Here is a 19,909-nt window from a genome sequence, read left to right on the forward strand (position 1 = left end):
AGGCTGGCCAAGCCAGGCTAGTGTATTGGACATTTATACCTTTTGGAATAAGATGCCAGTCTTTGGTGTATACCAGGTTTAAATCAATTGAACATTGTCTGACTCTATACAAGTAGATTACATTTACAAATGGGTCAATAGAAAGTGTATCATTTCAGAAACTGGTACAGTATAACCTGTATTGGCCACATGTTGACCAGTGGTACCTAGCACTAACTCCTGGTGCTTCCTCTTTTTTGTTTTTGCCCAGATGTGCTTTACCCACAATTTCATTTTTTATATCAATATTTAACAAGAGGCTGACAGGCAGGGAGAAGCTAATCTATAAACATGTTCTCGGTACGGTGCTGCCCTAGTCAAATTGTGTGTAACAAGGTTTTTGGAGAAAAAGGCTCCAGGGAGAAACCTTGGTATTGGAATTTCACCCTGATTTTCAACATGTCTGTAGGATGTCTTAACCCATTTAGGACTGAGACCAGATTCTACAAAATGTCTTAATCTAAATCATGACAGAAAAACCTTAGGTTTCTGAGTCAGTGGTTCTCAAACTATTTCATGTCAAGGACCCCTAGAATGATATGTATTTGGCTACAGACCCCCATCTGAAATGTTGTTCCAGGGATTTTCACAATAAAAAAAAAAATAGCAGATCTACAAGCTCATAGTGCCGCGCTATGAGCTTGTCGAAAAATCTCCAGTCCAACCTTAGTTACCTGTGCTGTGGTTTTCCTGGTGAGTTTATTTTTCTGTAAGTATCTGCAGTATGTTATTTTGGCAGTACATATAAAACCTTGTTTTGAATGTGTGGTGAATGTTCATGGATGTTCAGTGAGCGAGTAAGACAGTTTAAGAAACCCACGTTGAACCCATTTAGACCCGAGGCCCATTCTAAAAAAAATCCTAATGTTAAAAATCTATATCCTAAGAGTTTTCAACATTTCTGTGGGATGTCTTTAAAAATGACCTAATCTACTGTGTACCGTGACTTGACGGTCAAATGAACCAATGATAGAAAACAAAGTGACTAAACATGTCAGTAGCATCATGGTTAGTACACGTGTGTGTGTGTGTGTGTGTGTGTGTGTGTGTGTGTGTGTGTGTGTGTTGAACACATTTTGGATGAAGCAAGTCAATCTGAAACTGAAAGGCAGTGTAATTTCCAGGTTTGTGACAACATATAGGGTTGAACTGAAGGCTGAGCGACAGCTCTGCTATTCTGAGTGGATCAGAGCAAGCCCCCTGCGAGGAGCTTACAGACGGGGAGAGAAGAGACATTTGTTGCTAATCTCTGGCACATTGTATAATATATATCTACACTTGGGGTAAGAAATGGGCCATTAGTAGTTGCTACACACCACCTTTCGTTTGTGTCGATTGTACATGCCTGCCCCGTGGTCCTCTGATTAGTTGGTGGTCCTGTGTCAAAGTTGGAACTTTTTCTCAAGTTTTATACTTGGCTTGTTGTTGACTCGACCTCCTCCCCGACTCAGTGGGTAAAATTGTCCTCTCCATAGACTTTGCATTGAACCTCAGACAGTGCATTCTCAGAGCATGGCAGCGAAGCAACGCTGTTGCTGTGATTCTCAATTCACAGTTGTGGAGTTATACAGTGATGCAAATAGCCTGCATCCTTTAGACTCACTAAATTGAGGACGCAATCATGTCACCCTCCGGGGGTCCTGGGATGTAATACTGTACTCGGTACTGTACTTTAACGTTGTTGAAGTAGGACTCATAAAATGTCCCTGGGACCCATCTAAAAGACCACCCCTGGGTCCCATTTATAAGACCACCCCTGGGTCCCGGGACCCATTACATTGAAAACCTATTTTACATCACTTACCAAAACAAGCTGCCAGAGTCGCACATTATCAGATATGTCTTCTATGTGTCTGTGAGCTCCCCAGCTGGGTACAGCTGCTTGTTTTGGACCACCGGAGCTGTTGCCAGAGCACAACTCACTTATTTACAAGGCTGTCATTCATAACCTCAGACACATTTTGAAAATGTTTGCATTTCTGTAAGCATTCTGCTGGTGTGAATTCTGCGAGCATACGGTTCCTTGTTCATGTCTTAAGCAGCAATTAAGCACATCTCTACTCTTCTCTTTCTGATATCTCCATATTTCTCTCATTCTGTCCCTCCCTCTCTCTTCAACTTTATTGCCGTCCTTTAGGCCTATACTTGAAGCATTTCTGGGTTGACAGAATTAACAGTTGTATTTTGAAAATGGGGTGAATTTAGCATAATGATGCAAACAATCATTTGAGATGAATAATGCTTAAAATGTCTTAATTAATCTGGAATGATTTTTACTCCAACAAATTGCATGAAATCAATGTTTTAAATTTAAATGATTCCAACAATACAAGAATGATCTCTGATTTCATCCCAGTATCGAAGAGATGTCTGCTTGTCATTGGCTCCTTGAAGAGATGTCTGCTTGTCATTGGCTCCTTGAAGAGATGTCTGCTTGTCATTGGCTCCTTGCAGAGATGTCTGCTTGTCATTGGCTCCTTGCAGAGATGTCTGCTTGTCATTGGCTCCTTGCACAACGTGACAATTTGACAGTTCTCCTACTGCAAATAAAGTTCAAGACTGGAGAGAAGAAAAAAAAAAGGAACAGGCCGCATTGTATTTAAACATCTATAAAGGCGTTTTGGACCAGGGTTCCCAAAGATGTGATTTACTGAGGAATTGTTGTTTCCTGGATTGTGATATTTGTAATAAATGTATGTGAGTTCAGTACGTGTCACTTGGTTTATTTTATATCACACACACACACACTTTCACCAAAATCCAAAACACATACTATCTAGTCTTCTCTTCTCATCTCTCCTCCAGCTATTTAGTATTAAACTATTAAACAGAAAATACTAATTTCAGGATACCAAATCCAATCAGGAGAGAGACAGACAAATAATGAAGCTGATAAATGGTTTCTCTCTATACATTTATTTTGTGTAGTTTTAATTGAAAAAAAGACAGAAGGCTCAATAAAAAAAGTCTGTTAACATTGGACACGGGCAGGAAGTATTTAATATTTTGTATTTATTTATTTATTCAGCACAGTATAAAAACAACACAGTGAACATATAAATATGAGAAGGGTAAGGTGCTAGGCTGAGGCAATGTGACTGCAGTGATGGCTGGGCAGAAACATCTGTCAGATATATGCCTATATGCTTGAGGTTTATTTCAACAGTTGTACCAGCTAAAGGGCAAATTAAACTTGAGTGTTGGTATACCCACACAGCAGAGCAGAGCTGTGTACACTTAAGACTTCAACTCTTTATCATTTACAATTTAGGCATTTGCCAGAGTCAGACGCTCTTAAATTAATCCAGAACAATTTACAGTAAACAAGAACGAAAACATGGTAATACATCAATATACTCATCATGAACCATACATAAACTAAGAACAGTGGAATATAACTACGGTAATCTGAAGCCTGTTTATTTCGATCATCAACAGTAAATGGTGCATTTATATAGCGCCTTTATCCAAGGCGCTTTACATAGATTGTGCATTACATTCACCCATTCACACAAACATTCATACGTGGTACATCTTTACATTGACCTTTACATCCATACACCGATGGCAGAGGAAACCATGCAAAGCACCAACCTGCACATCGGGACATTATTACAATATATTGTATAAAATAATGTACATTTTATTATTTTTATAGCACTAATGTAAGAAACAATGAACACATATTGAACAAATCTGTGTTCAAATCTACTACTAGAACTGTTGCAGTGTCACTCATTGTAATGGGCATAATTGTGTCTCGACTTCTAACTTTCTTGTCAACTTGACTTGCATGTAACTTTTGCCATAACATTATTTTAACACCATAAAATTAAGCTCACAGAACAGAGATGATGTTGAATAAACATAATTAGCATTTTATTATTTTTTTCATTTCATTGTTTTATTTCAACTGGAAATAGCAATTATCTAAAAAGAAAAGGCTTTAAAAAAAACTGTCCATGTGTAAAATTGTGCTTTAAATTAGGGCCAATCGTACACCCTGCTTTTGTCAAGAGACGTGTTGAATGAGTTGTCATGATACATGCCACTCTTCCCCAGATCTTGTGTAAATCTTTGTGACCGAGGATGGTAAGTACAGGGTGAACTCTCAAACGTTGGCGGGCGTCTACCGTAGTCACTCGAGGAGGTCTTGTACAGGAGATTCTGGGGTTTTGTCCATGGCACTGGTGATGATAACGCTTTAACCGATGGGGTCATCGTGCAAGAGAAGACTGGGTTGCCAGGGTTGACACATGTTGTTTTTTCCGGATTATTTTGTTCCTCCTGCTCTTGGAAGGCTGCTGCCATCATTGTGGTACTGCTGGTACCTTTAATATTGCAAATACAGGAATTGACTTCGATAGGCAGATATGGAAAAACACACTATAGTGGCCAAATGTAAATTGATACTGAAATACCAAGTAGTCATCTATTAATGTATGGTGTCTGCACTGAAGAGACACTTAGCACAGGCTTTTTGTTCTCACTCACGAAAGCATCCATGGGTCTCTCTGTATAAGTTATATATACATATATATATATATATATACATTTTGACCCAGTGAGAATTAGATCTGCTCAGAGTTTGGAAATCTATTAATTGTTGTTGAGCATTAGTTCATTGACTGGAGTAGCATAGTAGTCTATAGCCTATATTTGCTACCAATTTATCTCTGAAAACATACTGTGATTAAACGACTGTAGTGAAACTACCAAAAAAAAAGTTATTAGTTAACATACCTTATCTGTAGATGAACCTTTACAGAATGTGTTGATTTGGCTGCCTTGGTCGTGACGGTCGTCAGTGTTTGAAGTGCACTTAGCAACAAGCCTATCATTGTATGTAACAGAAGCAGGGGCGTGCATACGTAGACGCCAAGGGGTGCTTGAGCACCCCTTAGTGGCCCTCTCTGGACCAACATGCCCTTTTGAACGTCAATGTTTTTACACTTTTTTATTGTTTTGTATAATTTATTTGTACGTGTATAGCATGTGGCCCATGGTGACATCGATCAATTCTGGATTAAAAGCTTATAATATATTTATTTATACATTTGTACACATGATGTATGTGTCCGCAGTTTACATCCAAAAGAATGTGTCACTCTCGGTTCTGCACTGCTGTACTGGAGAAGTATATCACTGAGGGCAGGCAAATTTGCTTTTTGTAAGCGACTTCGTCATTCTGGGCTTGTGTTGTCTGTATCGCTTGGGCTTGTTTTTCCATACCTGGTTGCTGGTTTCTCTCTCGAGTGTGTGTGTGTACTACACGTGGTAACGTGCAAGTTTGTTTACTGTGTGACTAGTGTCATGGCGGAGCCCGCGTTTCAAATGGATATATATTCCTCGTTATTTCCTTCAACTGCTCCAATCCAGCACAAAGAATAGTCAGAGTAAGTTGTTGAGTCCAATGCATATTATGATCCCATTCCCACCGCCGCCACGAACGTACGCTTAGCTTGATGCTAACGCGACCCCCCCCCCTCTCTCTCTCTCTTTTTAATGCGCGATAGAGACGCGTCTCTCTCTCTCTCTCTCTTTAACATGCGATAGAGAGATGCGTCTCTCTCTCTCTCTCTCTCTCTCTCTCTCTCTCTCTCTCTCTCTCTCTCTCTCTCAGCAGGGAATGCTTCAAATTGACATTGGTTGTTCAAGTTAAATTGATGTGTTGATAATATTATGATATTTACCATAGGCAATATGCCAATATTGAAAAAAGTTAAAATGACCAGAGAGCAGGCTCATCAAAAATGTAGGTTAGGCTGTTTCTGCTGTGCAGACCTGTTTTTGACCCGAAAATAATGACTTTATAATCGAAAAAAATCGGTTATTTCTGGAACTGGAACTTATTTCATGTTGGCAATTGGACCCCTCCATCTGTGAAGTACTGGATACGGGCCGGCTGTGTGTGTGTGTGCAGGCCCGGAGTGGGACTCCAAATCAGGCCGGGAGTTATATGCCCTGGCAGGCCACTTTCGGCGCGCTGTGTGCGCCGAAAGTTTGGGGGCCTTTACAGCAATTTCACAAAGTAATCACCGAAGCTTGTTATTCCATATAGATTGACAGTCACACAACAACACTGTATTAAACACAACAACCATGACGATTGACAACAAAGTCCTCCATTCTAGTACTTTTCTGTTCTCTAATCTCTACTGTCACCATGTGTCCCGTTGTCCTATATTGTATTTTATCAATTCAATAGTATTGTCTTTTCCAGTCTTCATACTGTAATAATGATCAAATGAAACAGACAAGGCTGGTCAAAATCACACAAACTTTAGTGAATCTTAAAACTGAAGCCCCAGCTCTGGTATGTATTAACAGTTTGCAGAATTACAGTACATTTCAAGCACAAACTCAATACAAAGACTGTTAACTGTGAGTGGATGACCCAAATAAGCATTACACTTGTTTACAACAGGGTCCACCATGTTCAATTCATCAAAACATTTAGAGACGTACAAATAGACACTTCTGTTAAAGAACAGAACAGGAATTCATCGTAAAGGAAGCAAAAAGGGAAAAGAAACATACTGCAAGTCACAAACATACCGGGTATTGCAAGTCACACACACACACACACACACACACACACACACACAATCAAAATTGTGAGCAAAAACAACAAGCATATAAACAGCTGCAACCACATACAGCACAACCACACTGACAATGACAAACTGACTGTATAAGTCAAAAAGTGTATATGACCAGACCAGTGAACTGTGAATGATGTTGTTGATAGTTGATAGTGATACCAATACTTTTGTATTTTTACTAGTACATTTTTAATGGGACTTTTGGGACTTTTACTTGTAGAGTACTTCCACCACTGAGAAGAACCACCAGTGTTTACTGTTTATAAACTTACTTGTTGTTGCTGGAGCATCATCATTGTCACTAGTAGACTGCATGCTGGGGACTCTGAACATTTCTGTCAATTTGCGACATTTTGCACCCTCCTCCTCACGGGCTCTTTGTTTTTTTACCCTCTCCCTTTCAGCTCCACCTGGCCTCCTTTTATTTCCCTTTGGATCCATATTAAAACGTTAAAATTAAATTTTGTCGACGTGACGTTGAATAATAACCAGCGGCTGTTCTTTCTTTCTCCGCCTCTCCTTTCTCACAGTCGGGCCATGCTGCATGGTGTAGAGGGCGGGCCAAAAAGCCAAACTAAACCAATCACGTATCGATTCTTCTAAAAAAACGTTCAGTAACGTCATTTTGACCAATCCCTACCCCTCTGATCACAGAGCAGTGTGTGAGAGCACGTTGCCTTTCTGTTTACGACGGGGTCGGGGGGAGAGAGGGGCAGTGCACTGCATTGAATTGAAATTGACTGTGGCTGGCCTGCCTCAGTTTAGGAGAGATTTGTTTTGCTGCGCACTTAATCGCTGCGCTGCGCTGGTTCTGGCTGGCTGGCCTGACCGGCTGATGCAAAATAAATTAAATAATAATAATATATATTCTTGTTTTTTTTGTTTTTTTGGACAGCCAGGCTAGGCAGGCCAGCTAGGACGGCAGGCCACCGGGAATAGTCCCGGTGCTCCCGATGGCCAAACCGGGCCTGTGTGTGTGTGTTAGAGAAATGTTTTGTTGCAGCTGGTGGTTCCACGCGCCAGATAAGGTGCCCTTTTGTTTCACTTGAGCACCTGCCCCTCAAAGTGTCTGTGCACGCCACTGAACAGAAGTCTCGGTTACTATGGTTACTAGTGTAGTGACTACTGCTAACCACTGCTGCTTTCGAGTCAGTGGAACTTTGGGCATTCCTTTATTTCAGTGGTTCTCAATTAGTGGTCCGGGGACCATCAGTGGTCCTTGAGGGGGTTCCAGGTGGTCCCAAGCCTGTCTCTCCACCATGGGCTCAAGAGCCTTCAGCCGCTCTGCCCCTCACCTCTGGAACATCAGAAACTGACATCAGAAACATGGACTCTATCACTATATTTCAAACTCACCTCAAAGCCCACCTGTTTAGGCAGGCCTTTGACTCTGTGTGACCTCTGTGTCTTCTGCTGCAAGCTGTGCCCTAGTTTTGTTCTGCTTTTAACTATTATTAAAATTACAATTATACATTTCTATATAAATGATTGAATGTAATAATGTCAGGTATATCAAGTAAGTTTCAGCCTTCTAGTGGAATCTGATATTTCCTCTTGTACTGTGTCTTATCAAGAATTGCATAATTATGTACCATAATATGACATAAGATTCAGGAATACCCCAAAGATGTATAAGCTTGTAGTATAAGGATATAATGTAAGAGGCAGCAGGCATTTCTCTGGCAGAGGATGGGGGTTGACAGTTGACACACTTTATGGTATTTATTAGCCGTATTATCAATTGCTATCATGGGGCCTCGTAATTGTATTATATTCCATATGTTCGAAATAGTATACACTATTATAACATGTAATCTGATTACATCTGCAACTAATGCAATGCTGCAAGCATTAATGAATGAATATTATTCTGGTAGCTAGAATTTTACTAGAATTTAGAAGTCACAAGTCAGTTTGTGTTCTTGAGGAGGTGCCCCGAATGGACCAATCATTTATAAGGACGCCACGTGGTATGACAGCTTCAGAAGGAGGTGAGACCTTATGGACCAGTCAGCTGTCAAAACGTCATGCTGTCAGTGTGCTGTCAGTGTGTTGCCATGTCCGCTTATTATAAGCCACTTTGGGCTTCTTATTATAAGCCACTTTGGGCTTCTTCTGCAAAGTTGCTTTGCAGAGTAGAGTAGACTACCTTTTTTCACTGAAACAAAACTAAGCTATGATGACTATTGACAATTTCGTCAACAAATAAAAACTACACTAAAATGTTAGGAAGGGACTATAGTGGACAAGAGATCCAGTAGGTTGCATGCTGAACTATCAAGGCTCGCCAAAATACATTTTAATTGTATTTAAAAAAAGTAAAAAACACTTTTACGCTTATTTCTCTCACACAATAAATCTGGCAACCCTGGGGGTAGTAGGCTACTTGTTGCGTGGCGCGGGCCATGCATGCATGTATGCATGCTAGCGGTTTATAGCAGCCATTGCACCTCTTTGACCGTGTTGTCCAGCTATGCAGCGCCTCCTCATCCTAACCACCTCATTACACCGAACAGTCCCGTCGAAAGCTTTCTCTCTCCGCTCCGCAGCCATGTCCACGCTTCTTATCAACCAGCCGAAGTACGCCTGGCTCAAAGAGCTGGGCCTGGCCGAGGAAAACCACGGTGTTTACAACGGGACGTGGGGAGGACAGGGAGAGGTGAGCACCTTAAACCAACAAGATTAGCTTTTAGCTTTGACTTGAGTCCCAACTTTCCAAATATAGCTACGGCTAAATGTGGCGGAGCAAGGGTGGTTGCAAAGACACATTCTGCAAATGCCACCACATCATGCATGCAATCTGCACTGTACAATGCATTTGTGAAACAACAGCTTGTATTTGATTGTTTGAGTCGGTCGGTGTATTTGTGGCAGTGGCAATCATTAATTTTAACGGCTAGCTTCACTGCTAACGCATGGCTATTCATTGCCGTCAAGCCGATCAAATCAATGAACGACGTGGCTAATCAATTCTGTTCTCATCAGTTCATAAATAGGCAGCATACTCTCCAACCCATTTAGGCCTAAAGCCGATTCTAAAAACGCCTTCTAAAGCCTGACCTAAGTTTTCTGAAAAACTTCAAATATTTATATAGCAGCATACATTTTTGGAATACTGTACATACTGTACAGAACCCAAAAATGGGTTCCTGGCCTGAGGGGGTAAAACACCAAAAGGGGTTCCCGCCCAGAATGACGACCAGTGATTAACCATTATTTATTCTAAAATGCATTATGGGTATTACAAGATTCTATATAGTTGTATAACTTTTAATACCCATAATGGTTTTCATTTTGTCCAATAAATAAACATGGCTCTGACTGGTAAAATGATAAATGCATGCACTTCTATATCCATGGTAAACAAAACACTTAAACATAAACACATTGTTACCATCAAGTTACACTGTAATCTGCATAACACAATGTTTTGTGATTGTCATATTATGATCCACTGAATTCTACACTCCATGTTATAAAGTTTGTTAATAAACATTCTAGGGGTAGAATATTGTTTATTAACTGGTGTTTTGTCTTCAAGGTCATCACGTCATACTGCCCAGCCAACAATGAGCCCATTGCCAGAGTACGCCAGGCAACCATGGCAGAATATGAAGAAACCATACTGAAATCGAGGGAAGCCTGGAAAGTGTGGGCTGATATTCCAGCGCCCAAAAGAGGGGAGATCGTGAGACAGATCGGCGACGCGTTGAGGAGCAAGATCAAAGTTCTCGGAAGCTTGGTGTCGCTGGAAATGGGCAAGATCTATGTGGAGGGTGTGGGAGAAGTGCAAGAATATGTTGACGTCTGCGACTATGCCGTCGGCCTATCCAGGATGATCGGCGGGCCCATTCTCCCGTCAGAAAGGCCGGGCCATGCCCTCATTGAGCAGTGGAACCCAGTGGGCCTGGTGGGGATTATCACAGCCTTCAACTTTCCTGTCGCTGTGTATGGCTGGAACAATGCGATCGCTCTCATCTGCGGTAATGTCTGCCTGTGGAAAGGAGCCCCCACCACCCCTCTCACAACTGTCGCCGTAACCAAAATTGTAGCCGAGGTGCTGGAGCAGAACAAGCTGCCCGGTGCCATCTGCTCCATGGCGTGCGGAGGCGCCGATATCGGCACCGCCATGGCAAAGGACGAGCGTGTGGATCTGGTGTCGTTCACCGGCAGCACTCACGTGGGAAAAATGGTGGCCATGGCGGTGCAAGAACGATTTGGTCGTCAGCTGCTTGAACTTGGCGGGAACAACGCCATCATTGTCTTTGAGGATGCCGATCTGAATCTGGTGGTGCCAGGGACTGTCTTTGCCTCCGTGGGAACAGCTGGCCAGCGCTGCACAACCACCAGGAGGCTAATGCTACACGAGAGCCTTCACGATGCAGTGGTAGAGAGGATCGCTAAGGCCTACAAACAAATTCGCATCGGCGACCCTTGGGACCCCACCACCCTCTATGGGCCTCTTCACACCAAGCATGCCATAGAGCAGTACCTGGCTGCTATTGAGCAGGCTAAGCAACAGGGTGGTACGGTGGTGTGCGGAGGCAAGGTGATAGATCGCCCTGGAAACTATGTTGAGCCCACCATCATCACAGGACTGGCTCATGATGCTCCCATCGTCCACACCGAGACCTTCGTTCCCATCCTTTACGTTCTCAAGTTCAACACGGAAGAGGAGGCCTTTGCCTGGAACAACGAGGTCAAACAGGGCCTGTCGAGCAGCATCTTCACCAAAGATATGGGTCGGGTTTTCCGCTGGTTGGGCCCAAAAGGGTCAGACTGCGGCATTGTAAACGTCAACATTCCTACTGCCGGTGCTGAAATCGGAGGGGCCTTCGGTGGGGAGAAACACACAGGAGGTGGAAGGGAGTCCGGGAGTGACTCTTGGAAACAATACATGAGGAGGTCAACTTGTACAATCAACTACAGCAAGGACCTTCCGCTGGCCCAGGGCATCAAGTTTGAGTGAATGATTTGAACTATCTGGTACCAAGAGTTCAATAACACTGGACACTTTCCACCTTCAATAAAATGCTTTATAAAATGATTTGTGCACCACCGCATAATTCACCACCGCTTTTTAGATCCCAACCATGATTATATGGCTCTGGAATAGAAAAATGGTTATTTTCTCTGAACTGTTTTGTTGAAATGGAACCAGCCTCTATACGTGTATACTTCTGAAGCACTTATAATATGGTAGCAGATGCTTTGCTACAAATGATGCCTTATTTAGAGAATATATATACTGTATATATATTCTACACTACTAGCTAACTAACGTTTTGATGTCAATTTCTACCAGTAGCATCAGTATGCAATTGTTGTTGAGGTTTTTCAGACTAAAAATAGTTATATTTTCCTTGTTGAATAAACTTTATATGTTTGGAATTCAATTAAGTGGTTGTTTTTATTTTTGTTAAACTGTATGTTTTGAGGTGAGCAATCCAAGTAGGAGTCTAATATGAGCCATGGTGATGCATTCACCCATCTATAAAATGTATGGATATGGAATCCATCCAACAATTTGGATATATATATAATGAATCAGAGCTGTCAATGCTTCCACTGGAGTTGTGCATATGCTGTAATTGGATCAGATGAACCTTGAATATTAATAAATATTGAACCACCAGTAGAGTTCAAAGAAAAGATTTTTTGCTACAAATGTGGATGATACATCTAGCTAGTCAACCTTCTTACGTTTTGAGTACAATAGCCAAACAATGAATGGCAAATGTGACAATTGAGGTAAGGCTTCTGGTCTGAGTGAGGATAGTTCTGTAAAAGTATCAAGGATTCACTCAAGTTACTTGTCTGTCTGTCATCTTTATTACATGAAATCCATTCCAAACAGGTCTGTCCACGTGAAATATAGGCCTACTTGCTGAGAGTTGCAGATCTTGCCAAATTGATGTTGGTACCATATAACAGGCAAATGTTTGATAACGATTCTCTTCTACATTCTCTAATTGTGTCTTGAGAGAGTTAATTAAAATTAAACCAAATGTACCTACAGGAGTTAAAGATCTATAGTAAAGGGTCCATTTGGTTACCAGCTCTCCATCATTTAGCTTAATAATAATATAAGTCTCTAAATGTTCTGATGAATTGAAAATGGTAGGCCTTATTGTAAACAAGTCTAATGCTTCATGTGCAAACACAGCAGCAAGATTTGTGAGTTGCTGTGATAGGAGAAGGTTCTCAAATGGAACACAACCACCCTAAAGACTAATCATTGTGTATATTCCTGCACTATACTTGCATCGAGTGATCTTGGTACATAGAATGCACCACATGCTGCTGCATGCATGCTTTCTGTTTTCCCAGTGAAACAATACTAGACAGACAAAGTCACCACTAGTCAGATAAAGTTGATAGTCGAAGTTACTTTAAGCAACTCAACTCATATAAACCACTGTCTCCCAAACCATTTGCCTGCATACTGTTTATAAATCAATACATTGAAACTGGGACTCAACTGATGCAAATTACAGCAATGTCGTTATTCAATTGAACCATTTACATGTCACATCTATGATAAAATACCACTGTAAAATTACTACCAGGATACTACACACTCTGTTCAGTAGGGGCACTATGGACCAATTTACGTGTTGCTTTGCCGCAGAAGAAGGACGCAGAAGAAGACGGAAGCGGAGATGATGTTCCGTTTCACACTAGCCAATTAAAACGTTGGAACCATTGTTGCCATGTCCGCTTATTATAAACTAATTTGGGCTTGTTTCTTTTAATGTAAAGTAAAGTTTCTTGTAAATATTTGTACCGTAGTTGTTGCGGGTTGCGGTTGTGAAAGTTGTTTAAACCCCCCCCCCATACCAGATTTGTTTCGTCAGTTAAAATGTTAAAATACTAGCACTACCGTTTTCAGTAGCTTGTTTTCATAGACTTATTTCTCTCACACAATCTGGCAACACTGATTGGAACCACATCTTTGTTGCTTGCGTCAATGCTTCACAAAACAAAACAATGTACAAAAACCTTGTATAAAACACAGAAACAAACGGCTTTAGGGTCACCTTTCATCCATGCAGAGTTGCAGACAGTTATATTAGTCTGAGTGGGACATACCACCACAAAAAGAACGAATAAGTGCCTACCTGACCTACCGTTTGTTTTTACACTGCTGGAGCTTGTTGAGTGAGTTAAAAATTATATACATATTAAATTAAATATATGTATTTAATATGTATACTATACTATAATGTATTATGTATTGTAGAGTTGGTATTAAATATATGTATTTAATATGTATAATGTGTACTGTAACTGTAGAGTTGGTATTAATGTATTTGATATGTTAGCCCCTCTCGGAACCCCGTGGGTCAGCCCAATCGATTCGTGCCAAAATGTCAGAAACTTCAGTACCATTGAGTTCTGCTTGTGGGGCTATTGATATCTATGTATGTTGTATGCACTGTAGATTTGGAGAAGATGGACAGTGAATTTCAGCGCGATGGAAGAGTCCTTGATCTTACTGATGACGCTTGGAGAGAAGACCGACTGCCTTATGAAGATGTCACCATACCCTTGGTTGGTTGATTGATTGCTTTTAACTGTGTTTTGTGTCAACTGTTTTTAACTTGTTGTACGGTGACCTTGAGTGCCCTGAAAGGCGCCTTATAAATAAAATGTATTATTATTGATTCATTTATCACAGTATGTATGCAGAATGGGTACAACTACATTTCAAACGAAACTTACGAAAGCACAAGTCAATACAAAATCTGTGACTTTGTGGGAATACCAGACGAGTTGCCCCTAAACCAACTCGCCCCGGGCGTACAGCCGGCGGTACTGCACGGTTGGTATTACTAAAGTAACTAATGCTTAAACGGTTAAACCTAACCTTATTCCTAACCTTAACATCAGTAAAACTATGCCTAACCCTATACCTAAACTTAAACCCAGTAAAACTATGCATAACCCTAAACTTATTTCTAACCTTATTCTCAGTAAAACAAAATAAAGAATACAAGAACCGTGGCAAAGAGATTCTATGAGCTGAATCTGGGTTGGACATGGTTAACCAAAGTGAGATAAAGCACAATGACAGACAGCATGGTCAAAATCACACCCGTGTGAAGTGAGGGGCGCCCACTGTAGTTATATCGGCCACATGACAGTTATTTAGTGCCTTAGCCTTAACCAGTGGTTTTCAACCAGTGGTCCGGGAGGGGGTTCCAGGTGGTCCCCAGCTAAATGATGGAGAGTTGGTAACCAAATGTACCCTTATAGAGCTTTAAAGGAGAATTCAAAGCTAGAATGCTTTCTTACCTTTCTTTGTAGTTGTTACGTCCCCAACAAAGAGGTCCAGGTGTTTTTTTTTGTGCAAAAACTCCTTATTGGCTATTTCCCCTACCATAAGCCCTCAATGAATTGCATTGCATTGAATGGGAATTGAACGGGGCTATGGGGTGTTATGCTAATTCGCTTATTTCCATCGAAATAAGTAGTAAAGTGTGCCGCTTGGGATATTATTTATATTATGAAGAGAGGATATATACAAAATAAGTGAATTAGCACAACACCCCATAGCCCCATTCAATTCATTTAGGGCTTATTAACTTGTGCTCCCGCTGAACTAATGGCATTCTCTCTTATTTTTTTTCAGAGCGAGCTTCCTGAAGCTGAGCAGGATAATGGTGGATCCACAGAGTCCGTAAAAGAACAAGAGATGAAGTGGACTGACCTGGCCTTGCAAAGTCTTCATGAAAACACGCCAAACACAGGAAGCTAAATGCTCTGCTGTAGTAATGACTGTGGTACCTACGACTATTCTACACCTCCTCTGAACCCCACTCACTTTAAAGGCTGTACTGTAGTAATGACTGTGGTACCTACCACTAGTATACACCTCCTCTGAACCCCACTCACTTTAAAGGCTGTGCTGTAGTAATGACTTCACTGTGGTACCTACCACTATTCTACACCTCCTCTGCGGCCTGACCCCACTCACTCACTGGCTTATAAAGCTACAAGTTCACAATGCATCGCAGATGCAACACGTGAGCTTGTAGATCGGCTATTTCCGGCACACGATACACCTTCGTAGAAAAGTAGAAATCGGGCTTAATTTAACTTGCGGGTGGACAGAGCTCTTGATAAATAATAAGTAGTAGGTTACAGCAAAATACGAAGGTGGTAAATGCATCTTGGCGTTAGAGAGGTCTTTGTTTTGTACACTACATCATTTTTATATTTGAGTCATGGCTGCATTTCTTTTTACATTGGTTATTTCCAAAATAATCAATACAATTAGTAAATAACCATAATTTATGTAATCAATATATTAACTATGCTTTGAATTGGGGATTTAACAAGCCATCATTTGAGAGACTGATAGACAGAACTTGAAAGCTGCATTTTGTATACACGGTTTTTATTTTGTTACGATTTTTGGTTCTACTCACCAATATAAGACAAAATAGAAGGTGTTTCTCAGAGTTTTGTTACTTGAAAAGTGAGACCACCCATGACGACTATCACCTGGGTGTCGAACATGAATGTGTGGCTATAGAGATGAATATGTAATTTACCAAATTGACCCCGTTGAGCATGACAAAATAAATGATAACATTTATGACGAAGAGACATTCCAACTGTGTGGTTATTGTACTTTGCAGGCACGTGGATTAAAATGTTGACTGGGCAAATTCGCATCGCCAGTGCGCGTGGGGGACGGACGTGCAACTGAACCCGGTTTTTCCGGCTTGCTAATGGAGCACCTATTTAAATCAAAGGCGGCTTGCTGTAGTTGGTGTGATTTGGGGTCTGCCGATCGGGTCACTCCGAGGTGAAGTAGAAAGTCTGGTTGTTTTTCTTGTTTTTTCGCCCCAGTATTTCAGAAGCTAGACTGGGACAATATCTCAATTGACTGGGCCTGTTGCCCGAGTGGCCCAATGGACACTTTTGGCACTTTGCATCCATGTTCTTGGAGTTTTCTTTTCTTCTTTCTTTTCACTGTGACTGCAACTTCCCCTCTGCCATGAGCTTGGAGATGTGGTCACGTGGTCCCTTCCCCAGGAGGACAGAGGGATGACGGTACGAGCCTGCTAGACGGTCCCACATTGTGAAGTATTGGCCATAATTGTAGTTGAAGTATAGATGATGGTCCACGTGGTGGGCAGCGCCGTTGATGACCTCTATGAGAGGACCAGGGAGGCAGTAGTCGCCGTCATGTATGGAAACGGTCCAGATATTGACGAACACAAAGAGGGAAAGATAAACCACCTTTGTGGAGTAGGAGGAAGCCATTGGTTCAGAATATGAAGAAAAGAATATGCTCAGAATATCCAAATGAGAAATAATGTGTTGGACACTTGTACTTTTAGCTACAGCTTATGGATTTGAATGCCACAGACTTGGTTCAAATATTAATTGCAACAAAGAACAAGAGGCAGAGTACCTTGTGAAGTGGGAAGAGGAAAGGGTAAACATGGTAGGGTAGGCTTTGCAGGAAACCATCGACTGGATGGAAGGCGTGGCTGGCAAATGGTGTGGGGATCTTGAATATATGGTGCTGTTTATGTAAGTGCTGTGGGGGTGGTACAAGAGATGCTCACGTGAAATGCAAACACATACTGAAACGTTTAAACCAATTAATACCTCAGTTGAAAACCAACCAAATTGTATATTCAATTCTGATGATCAGTGATTATGATGATGATGATGGATCAGTCAACTGACATGACTCAGGTAGGGATTTGTGTTGATAACGAGCACCTTATCGAGCCCACTATCGAGCATCTTCTGTTTTGTGGAATGACGGGAGACATTTTTGTGCCAGTGTGGGTGATTAGATTTAATTCTTGATCGCCTCTTGTCTTGATTGTTTAAACATGACGTCATGGTCCGCTATGCTCGATAACAGGCTTGATAAGACCAAAGCTCATTGACACCGGGTACTCAATAAGCTTGTTATCAGGTTTTTTCGGGTATCGGGTTTGGAGCTCCATCCCTACTCGTAAGACAAGACCATAGGAGCAGCAAGCAGGCAGCACTGGAAGCAGCAACATTTAGGGCCGATTCATACTCCTATTTTACCGCTTTTTCGGCGCTGTAGTGCCGAAATGATTTCGGCTCGTCAGAAATTTTCAGTAGCACCGAAGAGTCGACTTTAGGACGGTACCCGCCCCCTCGAACCTCAAATGACGTCACATTGTAGGCTCTACAGCGCCGAACCGACTTTTATTCAGCTCTAAAATAGGAGTATGAATCGGCTCTTAGTCTGTTTTATTTTTACTCCCACCACTAGTCACTATGGCTTATTTACAAAGATGATTGTTTACTGTAGTGCCAAACTGATGAAGACCTCCTTAGATTGTGATTAAACCCACCTTATAAATGCTCTTATGATGCATGCACCGGTGTATCCAGTAAATACACATGTCAGTGAAAAACAGGAAGCCAGCAATGCTTAGGAGCACCCCATGCCAGCCTGAAACAACAACAAACAATAAAATAAATTAACTTTTTATTAACAAGTAAATGTATTTCTTCCAAAGTAACACACTAAGAAACTTTGCTCATGACAAACGTATCTACATTATCATAAGCATCTCATCATGCATGCATTTTCTTCTGAATTGATTTATGGTATTTGAGAGCTGTTGAAGGTAGTGGGCAACTGGCGGCCTGAGGGCCACACCTTAACTTAATGTGGCCTGCAGGTTAATATCAGAATACTGATATATTATTGATTTCAGCTGTTACAGTTCCAAACATGCAAACATGACCCGCTTTAATTACTTAGTCTAATTTAGTAGCGTAATGAGTAGTATTAAAACTCATGTTGATTAGGTGATGTAATGGTGATATAAAACAAATGGTGCCAACACAAACATTAAATGCCATTAACAATATGACGTAAATGTTCCCTTCATTGTCAATAGTGTTTTTAAAAGAAACAAACCTGTATATATCTGTATATAAAATAGCCAATTTGCTCATCTACATATGACGTAAATTCTCCATTCATTGTGAATGGCATTTAATGTTTGTAAAAATTAGCTGACCTACAAGCATGTACATTGGCTATTTTTGCGTTTTGTGTGGAACTATAGTGGCCCTCTCCATCATCAAAGTTGCCCATCTCTGATGTACTCTTACCCATAGGCGCGTCGCTGACATTGTTATAAAGTTTGCTGTATCCTCGGATCTCAGCGAAGAATAAAGCCACGGTCGGTAAGCTCATCCAGAAGAGGGAGGCTGTGGCTAACGTGATCTCCCTTCGTACTTGGTTCTGTCATTGTCACAGTAAAGAGAGTTTAGAGCTGGTTCTGTCATTGTCACAGTAAAGAGAGTTTAGAGCTGGTTCTGTCATTGTCACAGTAAAGAAAGTTTAGAGCTCCTAATTGTGCAAGCTGACAACCCAGCAAGTCAAATGACGTCATGACATTATAATGATGACGTCCTCCGGTGACTCCGGTGACGTTCAGGACTAGCACATATGGGGATGATCTTTACGTCATCTCCAGGACGTCTTCACCAGTTGAAATAATACAGCTTAATTATTCTGGGCCAGATCTGACTAGTTATAATATGACTTAAGTTGATATGGCCTCGATCGGACTCTGATTCATCCAGGGACATCCGTCTTAGTGGGCAGAATTTATGTTGGTTCAAATCTGGTGATATTCTGGGCCATATACTGTGTATGTGTGTGTGTGTGTGTGTGTGTGTATATATATATATATATATACATGTATGCAAAGCACCTAAATAAACCAAATGGCGAAACGTGTATTTAAAAAAAAAAGATTAAGCATAAATAATCTCTGGAGTGTGCAGTCCCTTCCTTTCACTGGGGAAGTTCTCTTTGGCCTGTATATATATATATATATATACACACAATATATATATACACACACACACACACACACACACACACACACACACACACACACACACACACACACACACACACACACACACACAGAGATGAATAGTTATTAGGCTACTACTGATTCTGGATCCGTATGACTACTAAAGTTAATATAATGTATTGTGTTATCATTATCATTGATACTTACCTCAACAAACTGTGGATGTTTCATGAGTTTATGGTCAAAAATGAAGTAAAAACTGAGGTAAGCAAAGCCAAGGTAAAGGAGTTCTGCTCCCAGGTTGGTGACAACCAGCAGGCTGATGATTTGACGTAGTGCTCCATTTTCAGGCCATGAGGCTGGATACACATATGGGGTGAGGACATAATTGTCGGCAACTTTAAGTACATGATCCAT

General features: G+C 41.2%; 3 protein-coding genes across 3 annotated transcripts; 2 read left to right on the forward strand and 1 right to left on the reverse strand.

The window, feature by feature from the left end:
• The first annotated feature begins 9,048 nt into the window (after nt 1-9,048).
• On the forward strand, nt 9,049-12,040 carry aldh7a1 (aldehyde dehydrogenase 7 family, member A1). Its single transcript, XM_080761499.1, has 2 exons — nt 9,049-9,303; nt 10,186-12,040. Exons 1-2 carry the CDS (start codon nt 9,118-9,120, stop codon nt 11,611-11,613), a joined length of 1,614 nt encoding a protein of 537 aa, XP_080617625.1. The 5' UTR covers nt 9,049-9,117; the 3' UTR covers nt 11,614-12,040.
• A 1,546-nt stretch (nt 12,041-13,586) lies between these two features.
• Nucleotides 13,587-16,254, forward strand: anapc13 (anaphase promoting complex subunit 13). The gene is made up of 3 exons (XM_080761501.1): nt 13,587-13,805; nt 14,089-14,198; nt 15,280-16,254. The coding sequence occupies exons 2-3, from the start codon at nt 14,100-14,102 to the stop codon at nt 15,403-15,405; spliced, it is 225 nt and encodes a 74-aa protein (XP_080617627.1). The 5' UTR covers nt 13,587-13,805; nt 14,089-14,099; the 3' UTR covers nt 15,406-16,254.
• A 344-nt stretch (nt 16,255-16,598) lies between these two features.
• LOC308314092 (lathosterol oxidase-like) lies at nt 16,599-19,909 on the reverse strand (the record flags this gene model as incomplete). The annotated part of the gene is made up of 5 exons (XM_080761500.1): nt 16,599-16,898; nt 17,074-17,202; nt 18,005-18,105; nt 18,777-18,909; nt 19,700-19,909. The coding sequence occupies 5 exons, from the start codon at nt 19,907-19,909 to the stop codon at nt 16,626-16,628; spliced, it is 846 nt and encodes a 281-aa protein (XP_080617626.1). The 3' UTR covers nt 16,599-16,625.

Source organism: Protomyctophum bolini (genome assembly GCF_963924005.1).
Source record: "Protomyctophum bolini genome assembly, chromosome: 4".
Classification (NCBI taxonomy): Eukaryota; Metazoa; Chordata; class Actinopteri; order Myctophiformes; family Myctophidae; genus Protomyctophum; species Protomyctophum bolini.